This window comes from Condylura cristata, unplaced genomic scaffold, assembly GCF_000260355.1.
Source record: "Condylura cristata isolate star-nosed mole 26May11 unplaced genomic scaffold, ConCri1.0 scaffold00002, whole genome shotgun sequence".
Lineage (NCBI taxonomy): Eukaryota > Metazoa > Chordata > Mammalia > Eulipotyphla > Talpidae > Condylura > Condylura cristata.
The window spans coordinates 25232198-25243202 of record NW_004567103.1 but is presented as its reverse complement, the minus strand read 5'-3'; the positions used below and the strand labels follow the sequence as shown (position 1 = coordinate 25243202).

At 42.5% G+C, this 11005-nt stretch overlaps 1 protein-coding gene across 1 annotated transcript in view; it reads left to right on the top strand.

Moving 5' to 3' along the window:
* Positions 1–1334: 1334 nt before the first annotated feature.
* Positions 1335–11005, top strand: part of CASP10 (caspase 10, apoptosis-related cysteine peptidase) — a 23600-nt gene continuing 13929 nt past the window's right edge. The window contains exons 1-4 of the mRNA XM_004674827.1: positions 1335–1675; positions 3073–3166; positions 7330–7465; positions 10418–10527. Coding sequence (XP_004674884.1) covers positions 1335–1675; positions 3073–3166; positions 7330–7465; positions 10418–10527 — 681 coding nt within the window. The remainder of the gene's footprint in view (positions 1676–3072; positions 3167–7329; positions 7466–10417; positions 10528–11005) is intronic.

Here is an 11005-nt window from a genome sequence, read left to right as displayed (position 1 = left end):
TTTTCAGGTATTTATCTCAGAACCATTAACTTCCAGAGGATCAGAGGAATTTGATCTGAAGGTATGTAACCAACACACCCTAGGCTCCCCACTCCCCCACCCCCCACCCCCTTTTCAGTCCATCCTGCTGGGGTTTTCACTTTTCAGCCTTTCCTTCGATTTATGTAGAGAAACTAATAAAAAACCTCATTGCCAAGACTGGCAGTTTCTACCTGGATAGATTAGCCAGTACTTGAAAATGAAAGTTTAAAATGCTCCAGGAAGTTTTATTTAGTTCGCCAACAAGATAAAGTTTAGTAAAGGGATATGGGGGCAGAACCTTTTTTTTTTTTAATTTAAAGATTTATCTATCTATTTATTTATTTATGCATACGAACTGGGGTACAGGCCAGAGGTGCAGGGGTGAGCGGATTCATCAGGGCCCAGGATCAGAATCTTCCGGAAACTTCAACGCAAATGTCCTATCTTAAAATAGGACGACATCTTCAGAAACCAATCCTTTGTTTTCTATTATCCCAGGGTCACTAGCAGGCACAGTCTCAGGATGATCACATCAAGGATGACTTTTTTGGTTTTCTTTTTCTAACAAAATGTGCAATACGTTCTTTTGCTTATAATCAGAAAGACTCAGGAACCCAGAACACTATATTATCTATTTACTGTATCACCAAGATATAAGCACTCTCTGTTATTTATGTTCTGTTTTTTTGCTATGTTCTCCTTCCTTTAGAAAGCCATAGTTTCTAAATAATCTCACACAGTGAATATATACCTCACCTCCTTAGAGAATGAATGATAATTGAAAATTTTTGCTGATTCATTCCTTCTCTGAGTAGAGTGAAATTTAGTGTAGAAAACACCATAACCTCGTGAACTGAGAATTCTTTGGTCACTTACAACTTCCTAACTGATTTGGTGGAAATGAATTAAGCTCTAAGCCCGAGAAATTGTACTATTTCACCCTCCCTTTGACTAACTCTCACTGTGGACATTGTGCTTTAGGAGAAATTATGGTAACTTTTGAGTTCCCATAAAAACTCCACCCACTCTTTCACTAGCTCCCACTGCAGGCATTTTGATTTAGAAGAAATCAGGGTAACTTGCATTCCTACAAAAACTTCCTTCAGACCTTCTAGAGAGTTAACTTGAGAGTGTTGGGGTTGAGTTTTCTGGACTTGCTTTCAACCCTTACAAAATTCCTCCCCTCTAGGACTTCTAGAAAAGTCTAATGCCTTCATCTGATAGATGGCTTGGGAAGTCGGGGTCTGTGGGGTCTGTGGGGGTCTGTTATCCATACTCTCTAACATGCTACCTTGCCTCTTTTCTCTTCCAGGATGGCCATGACATCTCAAGTTCAGAGTACCAATTCTGTTCTGGACAGTAGCTTTCGCATAAAGCTGCTGGAGATCGATTCACACCTGGGGGAGGAAGAGGTAGAACACCTAAGGTTTCTCTGCCAAGACTTTGTCTCCTTGAAGAAGCTAGAGAATTGCACGTCAGCTTTCAACATTTTCGAACATCTCTTGGCTGAGGAGAAGGTGAGTGAGGAAGACTCCTTCTTCCTTGCGGAACTCCTCTACACCATCAAGCAGAAGTCGCTGCTGCGGTATCTTGACTACAGCAAAAAGCAAGTGGAGAGTTTGCTGCCGACACACAGGAGCATCTCTCTGTTCAGGTAAGGAACGTTCTGTGAGGAAAACAGGAGGGCTTTCCACTTAGGGCCCCTGTGAAAGGAGGCTGGTGTTAAAATCCGCTTATGTACCTCCTTGGATGATACAGTAATTCTAAACCAGGATATCTCTTAGCTTCAGGTGCTAATGAAATGAGATTGGGAGCTGGCAGTGGCTTCCCTTTATTTAACAAAAAAGAAGCCCCTTTCGTGGAAACAGGGCCTGTGACTTCCCCTCTCCCAGCCTCCACATGGTTAGGCTTTCCTTCTGTGAGCTAGTTCTGAGTCCACTTATCACTGTATTTGAGAAGAGAATAATGCATGCCTGGAGCCAAATAAGCACAATGAAAAAAAATGATGTGTCTCTGGAGTGGGGTCCTTTATGTCATGTCTGATTATAGACTTTTAAACGTTTTGGGTGAAACAGAGAGATAAATATATAGGTATTTTGTCCATTCTCTGACCACCCCGAAGTTGGGGGAGTTTCCTTTCTTTCCAGTATTGACCTCTATATTGACTAGGTCCTCTCTGAGGAGGGTCTGCACAGTAGGGTCAGAATTTCTGAAATAGAGCCAGGAGGGTCTGCGGAAACCTGTTTTTAAAGATTTATTTATTTGTGCATACAGAACAGGCCAGAGGTGCTGGGGCAGTGAGAGGATTCACCAGAGACAGAGTAGGGAGCAGAACAGGCAGATCTATGAAGTACACTGCTGTGGGGAGCAGCGGGCAGGTCAGGAGAGGTCTGCTGTGCATCGAACTCGCTGAAGTGGCTGCGGCTGGCTTTGCAGTGCTATGCTTTACCCCGTTGAGTTCCAGAAACGGGACTGGAAACTGTGTTTTATGTCTTCCTAGTTTGATGGAAAACAGCACCGGGCTGGATCCAGAAGTCCAGCCTCTGCTGCTCCTGTGTTATTGTGATATTATAGGTCTTTCAAGTTCAAAGTTTTAGTTTTTGAATCTAAAAAGGAGGATTAGGCCCTCCCTGGTGGCGCAGCAGGTTAAAGCACTGCACTAAGAAGCTTAAGCCACTTCCGCATGAGTTCGATCCCTGCCTGCCCCGGAGGAAATCCACATGGCGTGGCAGATGGAGGAAATCCACATGGCGAGGCAGTCAGATCCCTCCTGACTAGCCCGCTGCTCCCCTCAGCAGTTTACTTCGTTAATCTGCTTGTTCTGCTCCTCACTCTGTCTCTGGTGAATCCTCTCACCCTCCCGCATCTCTGGCCTGTACCCCAGTTCTGTATGAATAAATAAATAAATCTTTAAAAAAAATAAAAAGGAGGATTAAAAATTGACTACTAACAGTTGTGATTGTTTAAATAAGAGATACCATTTGTAAAAGCATTTGATTTACTGTCCTCTGCAAATGTGGGGCTTTATTTGCTATTTGGTATTTGTCTTAGAACCTTGCTGTATGATCTGTCAGAAGCTATTGATCCAGAGACCTTACAGGAAATGAGTTTCCTTTTGAAGGATGAAATTCCAAAAGCCCCGAAGGTGAGTGGGTCACATAGAATGGGGTCTTTGTGAGCACTACTTACTTGGTGTTTGGGAAGATGCTGGAAAGGCATTTTAGGAGGGCTTATTATTATTATTAATATTACTTATTATACTACTTCGGAGTAGGATGGCTGTCCTTAAAGAAGACAGGAGAAAAGGGGGTCTCAGAAAGATTTAATCAATTGCCCCCAAACCAAGGGGGATAGTGAAAAACCAGGACTAGAATCAAGGCCCATCTGACACCAAAGCCAATGGTTTTTAACCATTGTATAATAAGTAATATGAATGCCTTCTGTGTGCATGAGCCCAGCGCCTGTATCTGGCTCTCAGCAACCAGGCAGTCAGTGTGTAACTCCTCCTGTCACTCGCTGTGGTTAGGTATAGAATGTACAGGGCACAACAAGGAGATGAAGTGTTCAATGAAATAATGGCAGAGTGAAATTAGTTGTTTGCCATTTACAGGAAATGAGGTTTCTGAGGAGAGTCTCTTTCAGTGGACTTTATATAGTGTTCTCTAAGCGGGTTTTTGTGAAAATCAAATGAAGCCACAGGTTGAAGGTGTGTTATGTAAAGGTGAATATATAGTGATTTTTTTACTAGTCATATAATTGTAATCTGCTAACAATCTTGTACATGTTAAAGGCAAGAAAGTAGTGACATCTCTTTTCCTCGAAGCACTTTATTTTTCCGTTTTTTAAAAGATAAACATTCAGTTTTGTTTTCTCTTTCCTTGTTGTTATATTTTTCTAGGAAAAAAAAGCAAATGAACAAATGAAATAAACAAACAAAAAACCCAAAATTTTAGACCCTTGATGACAGTGGTTGCAGGAGTGGAGGGAGTGGGGGGGCGGGGAGGGATCTGGGAGGTGGTGGGAAACCGCAGTAGTTAACCTGGGTGCTGTTAACTGCTGTCATCTCAACTAAAAGAAAAGAAAAACTTAATATTTTTTCTCCTGACTCTAACAGCAACGGTGACAAGCAAGTTGCTTAATTTGGAAAGGGAATAATTTTCAAAGTTTCCCATATAAAATCACTGTGTTATTCAACCGGTATTTGTGTTAGATGTTAAGTCCTATAATGTCAATAACACAACAAACCCATGTGACATGCATGGAAGTGCAATATTCCGTGAACAACCACACGCTCCCTCATCCACCTTCTCATGGAGAAGATCACTTGTGGGCCCACACTAGCTCCCATCATATGCTCCCCAGATTAACCGATCATTTATTGACAGATGACTTTTTAAAATTTTTTGCATAGAAGAAGCACAGGCCAGAGGAGCAGGGGTGAGAGGATTCACCAGATAGAGTGGGGAGCAGAACAGGCAGATGCACTGAAACACATGGCTGAGGAGTGCTGAGGGCTGGGTGTGCCGTGAAACTGCTGCTCCAAGTGGGTCAGCTCCCGGGCTGGGATAGGGTCCAACTCTGGAGGAAGCTGAGATAGTGCTTAACCCTTACACCACCAGGGAGGCCCTTGACAAATAGCTATTTTTTGTTTTCAGAAAAATCACTGTGGAGGGGCCCTTTCTGTTGGCTCAGTGGGTTAAAGCACATAGCACTATGAGGCTATTCATAGCCACTGCAGGGCAAAGTTCAATCCCCAGCCCCAGAGGTGACCCACATGGTGCAGCAGACCTCTTCTGACCTGCCCGCTGCTCCCCTCAGCAGTGTACTTTGGTTCAATCTGCTTGTTCTGTCTGTCTCTGGCGAATATCTCACCCCTTGTACCTCTGACCTGTACCCTAGTTCTTATATGCATAAATAAATAAACCTTTGAACAAAAAAATCACTGTGGAGTGGAAAGCTATTTTACATGTGGTAGATCAAATGAAGACAGTGATCCGTTAAACATGTTTTCTAGTGTTGGGCTGACAGATATCAGGCTTCCTGTGTCCTTTAATTGGTCACCTCTACTTCCTTTCTCTCAGAGGTTGGTTGTGAGCTCCGTGGGGGTGGGGCTGAGTCTTCCTCTTCATTTTAGCCCAGAACTTTAATGACTCAGTTACAAAGTAGTGCTCTGACTGAAGCATCAATGAATGGGCTGATGGAGTCCTCCTCCCCTGATTCTGAAATGGTTGAACCTTTTCTGTTTATATAATTTTACAGTCACTATGGGGATTGGGATTAGTGAGGTGAACTAAACCAGCACAGTGGAAAGTGCAGAGATACACTGATAACATTCTCACAGTTGTTGCTCCTTGTTAGTTTTTTTCTTTCTGTCTATAGCACCTGGAAGTTTTTTTTCCACCTTTTTTTTAGCTCTCTGGCTGGGATAGGGAGCCAACTCAGACAGTAACTCTGCTGAGACCTAACCCCTATACCACCAGGGAGGTCCTTAACTAAAGACTTTTTTTTTTAAAGATTTATTTGTTTATTCATACAGAACTGGGGTACAGGCCAGAGAAGCGGAGGGTAAGAGGATTCACCAGGAACAGAGCGGGGAGCAGAACAGGCAGATCAACGAAGTACACTGCTGAGGGGAGCAGCGGGCGTGTCAGGAGAGGTCTGCTGAGCCATGTGGTCACCTCTGGGGCAGGCGGGATCGAACTCATGCGGAAGTGGCTTAAGCTTCTTAGTGCAGTGCTTTAACCCGCTGCGCCACCAGGGAGGGCCTAAAGACTTTTTTTAAAGAGAAAAATCACTGTGGGCCTCCCTGGTGGTACAAAGGGTTAGGGTGCAGTGCTATGAAGCTATCCCCAGTCACTGCAGCCCAAGTTTGATCCCAGCCCAGGGAGGCGACCCACATGGCACAACAGACTTCTCCTGGACCTCACACGTTTCTCCCCTCAGCAGTGTATTTTGGTCAATCCATCTGTTCTGTTTCCTACTCTGTCTCCGGTGAAACATCTCACCCCCATCCCTACACTTCTCGCCTGTACCCCAGTTCTTATATGCGTGGATAATAAATCTTCAAAAAAAATCACTATGGAGTGGGGAGCTGTTTTACATCTGGTAGATCAAATGAAGACAATATTTTTCTTCTTCCTATAAAATCCAATGTGAATACAAAACATGATATAAAACAAGCATATAGCTTAATAAATGATGAGGTTAATATACCTTCAAAAACACTACCCAAATGAAGAAATTGTTATTTGCCAGTCATGCCAGTGACTCCTCCATTTGCTTCAGTACAACCACAGCCTGTTCTGACCCCAGAGAAGTCACCACCATCCAGGTTCTTATAGCTGTGTTCTTATGCTTATTTTTTAAAGATTGATTTATTTATACATACTGAACTGGATACAGGCCAGAGGTGGGGGTTAGTGAGAGGACTCGCCAGAGACATAGCCGGGAACAGAATAGGCAGATGTACTGAAATACACTGCTGAGGGGAGCAGTGGGTGAGACAGGAGAGGTCTGCTGTGCCATGTGGGTCAGCTCCCTGGCCAGGCATCGAACTTGTGCTGCAGTGGCTTTGGATCACTTCATAGTGCTGGGCTTTAACATGTTGCGCCACCAGGGAGGACCCACATTCTTATATTTCTTTATGATTATATTGTTAAAGGACAGGAGAGGGGCATCCAGAGACCCCTAAACCTGCCCCCTCTAAATAGGTTCTGCCATCTGCCACATCAAAACAAAACATATAAGAACTTTATTGTAAAGGAACTTTAATACAGTGAGTGTGCAATACAGAAAAGACAAAATATATGGTTTCTAAATCAAGCACCCAAAGTTACCTATCCCCTCATGGGTAAAAGTCCACACAAAAGGGATTGGCCCAAAGCAAGGCCTGAAAGCTAGCAGAGTCTAAAGTCCCTCCCAGCAGGGACCATAGAGAAGTGTCAGAAGTGGCCAGGTAAGTCTGGGAGGAAAAGTGCAAAATCAATACCAAGATAAAATCTGCCACTGATTCATGCAAGCCCCACCTCTTCCTTTTCTGGTAATGCAATTTTGTTTTTAGAGTCTAAGAATGTATTTTGTTTTGTTTTGCTTTTTCATTCTTTTCTTTACCTCAATAAAACTATCTTGCTGAATCTCCTCATAACCAGATTTTGAGTTTGTCTTTTTCCCCATATGGGTTTCTTTGGGTGTAATGTCCTTTCTTGTGTTGGTATTAAATTGCCCACTGGACATGCAGGTGAGGTTTATTGAATGAATGAATGAATAATCAGCAGGCAAGTATATGTGACTCCATGGATTCTCTTACAGACTTCTCTAAGTTTCCTCGCATGTCTGGAGAAACAAGCTAAAATAGATGAAGACAATCTGGACTTACTGGTGCAGCTCTTCCAAAAAACCAAACCTATCCTCGTAAGAAAAATAGAAAAATATGAAAAAGAGAAAGGTGACTGGCTTATGCTTGCTTCTTGTACCATACTCTGTGAATTCTTAAACCAACTGGTTGTATATAGTATTTACTCTCATCCTGTATGATATTATTTGTTGTGTATGAAAAGTCAGAAATCTCTCTACATATTAATTGAATGCACACATTGTGCTTCTAAGACACAGCTTAGAACTTGGGCAGAAATCCAACCTGACTGCTTCCCTATGTAGCAACATGCTAAATATTTTCATTTTCCTGAGTCCATTTTCCCACTGCTGAATAAGAGCATAATTGTGAATCTTGTTACTCCACACCCGTATTTTAATTCAGTGAACCAATCTAGTGTGCAAATTTGTCTGGTTAAAAATGAAACTAGCTGGAAAATACCTTCTTTATAAGAATTCTATGAAACAAATATTTGAGGGAAAGAATATATTGTTCTTAAATATGTAAAATGTCAAACAATAACTGAAGCATTGAAAAATTCATAATTTAAGTAAATGTAAAAAATAGGCACATTTTTCTTTTTTTCCCTATTTTTAATTTTTTTTACACCATAAACATATATTTTTTTAAATCATTCTTCATTTTGTGCATTTTTCCAGCTCAGTTGTAATCCCAATGGGCTTCCCATCACCAATTCACCCGTGGGGCACATTTTTTCTAACCATTAAGCAGTGATCAAGTGAGAACTAAAAAGCAGGAAGTTGATAAGACTTGATTTTCCTCACACTACTGCCATTTCCCTTTAACAAAGGATTGAGGCCAGTTAACATCAGGCAGTGGCCAGATTATTTTGGTCATTTGAGCTTTGGAGAGGACACACTAGTTTCTAGGTGGTGAATGTTTATGTTAGTTTCAATGTCTCAAGGACTGAGCATTATATCAGAGAAATTATAATTTTGATTTTTCTACCGCCTACCTGCTGTGTGACCTCTTAGATGCTGAAAAACTCCTGCTTTCTCTGCTGCTTCTCATACTAACACTTCTGGGACTCTTCTGAACTCAGCTGTTTAGATTTTTCCACACCAAGCATTTCAGTTGTCCTCGGGCACAAACTGGTGTTCTACAATTTAGTTTCATTCTGGCACTAACCAGAATTAGCATAGATTCCACAAGTTAAGGACTCATATAGCTTGAGACTGCCTCCTACTTCAAGCCAACCTCAAATAGCAGGTCCCCGGATGACCCAGAGCTTCCATCTGACTGTTATAAATCCTGGGTTCCCATGACCTCCTTACCCTCTGGTTTAATGCTTTGCTAGACTGGCTCACAGACTCAGGAAAACAGGTTACATACTAGACTGATAGTCATCATCACAGGGTGCAATCCAGGAGCTACCAATTGGGAGGGATTCATAAGACAAGGCAGGGGGTGGTGCTTTTTTCCAGGTGGTTCAACCTCCCAGCATCTTCAGGTGTTCACCCACCTGAAGCTTTTCCAGCCCCTTAAGTTAGGATTTTTAAAAAGTTTTATTTATTATTTTTGCATAGAAGAACTGGGTGTAGGCCAGAGGTGTGGGGGGTGAGAGGATTCACCGGAGACAGAGTGGGAGAGCAGAGCAGGCAGATCACTGCTGAGGGGAGCAGCAGGCAAGATAGGAGGTCTGCTGTGCGGTGTGTGGGTCACCTTACTAGCTGGGGATCATAGAGGTGATTGCACTGAGACTTCACCCCTAGGCCACCAGGGAGACCCAGATTTATTTACTTGTTTATTTATTTTAATGGAGGCTTCATTATGCAGACATGGTTGATATCATAAGTGGCTAATAACATAATGACTCAATCAGCCCTTATGTCTTTGCCAGAATTTTGGGGTGGGGCTGAAACTCCAACCCTTTTACCTGGCAAATAGCCACCATCCTGAGGCTTCCAACCATTCTATTAGCTGACAAAATAACACTGATCACTTTAGAGATCCCAGGGTTTAAGGAACTGTGTGCTCCTGAAAAGGAGGAAACGGGGAGGTCACCAAATACATTGTAGATGTCACTATTTTAACATTGACTTTCTACAGTCCTAAGACTTTGGGCTTAATGCTGCCATGAAGAGATAGTTTTGTGTATGTAGATTGATAGGTATAATATATATTTAACCAAGATCATACTAATTATATTCTATAACTTACTTTTTCTTCACTTAATATATCTGTTATTTTCCCATATATGTAATACAGATACAGGTCATTCCTACTAATGGTTTTATCAGGAAAATTTCCCCATACCTCTGGATTCTTCTCAAACTGGCTGATCAAATTAACTAACATCAGGCCCTCCCTAGTGGACCAGCAGGTTAAAGCACAGCACTGCAAGCTAGCTGCAGCCGCTTCAGTGCAAGTTCGATCCCTGCCCAGGAGGTGACCCACATGGCACAGTGGACCTCTCCTGACCTGCCCACTGCTCCCCTCAGCAGTGCACTTCACTGATCTGCCTGTTCTGCTCTCCGCTCTGTCTCTGGTGAATCTTCTCACCATCCCTGCTCCTCTGCCCTGTACCCCGGTTCTGTATGCATAAATAAATAAATCTTAAAAAATACATTTTATGTATGTAAATTTTGTATAGTCACCACTTTTGACTTTTTTTCTTTTCTTTCCTTCTTTTCATTATTATAGTTGGAGTTCTGATTCATTTTTTGAGGTTTTAGAGTCTCAGTTTGGCAATTATCTGACACATTAAATACTCTAGTTTCTAAAATAGTAGTTAACCTATGGTGGCTTTAAGGAGCTAATAGAGTAATAAAGATGACAAAACAAACACAATACTATATAATATACACTAATAATAGGAATAAAAAAACTGACAACTAAAAATACTTTATAAATTCACTCTTTCTGTAGATGTCTTTCAGCAATGGCACTATAGATCCACAGGTCCCTTTAAAGTAATTTCTCTTGACACTTGGTGACCTTGGATTGCTTCAGAAAATCACTCAGAAGGTGACTTTGTTTTCCTCTCTGTGATTCTATTTCCAGCCACCCAGGTTGTGGCACTGCCTGTGACCAAGGAAACTGAGTCATTGCATCAAGGAGAGGAAGAACAGGTCTCGCCTTTAGACATGAAAGAACTCTCTGAATCCTTACAGGTAAGTGTGTTGGTAAATGATGAGCCACCAGCTCCACTCTTTACCCCCCATTCTCAAAAAGGTGTGTGAGTGTGTGTGGGAGGAGGAAAGCAGGAGGCGAGGAGGGCGGGCTGATTTGTCATTTATAGCGTGGGGTGTGAATAGTCCCCCTGAAACCCTAAGGCAAGTTAGGGATAACTAGGCATCTGCAAAGTTCCATCTGTGTCCTAACTAGCCCGTGGCGGGCTGGTGGCCGGCACTCAGCACTGCTGCTGCAGCCCGGGATCCGTTCCTGGCTTGGTGACGAGGCCTGAAAACCTGACATTTTAGTATCACCACCATGGCTGATTTCAAGTTACAGATGTGACATTAACTGAATTGCAGAATCCTGAAAATCTAATTGGCTCTGTCTTGCTGGTTTGAGTTGCCTCCAGCATACCCCTGGATTGCTCGAAATGGTTCTGTTCTTACCCGTGTGATCCAGTCAGAAGCACATGTG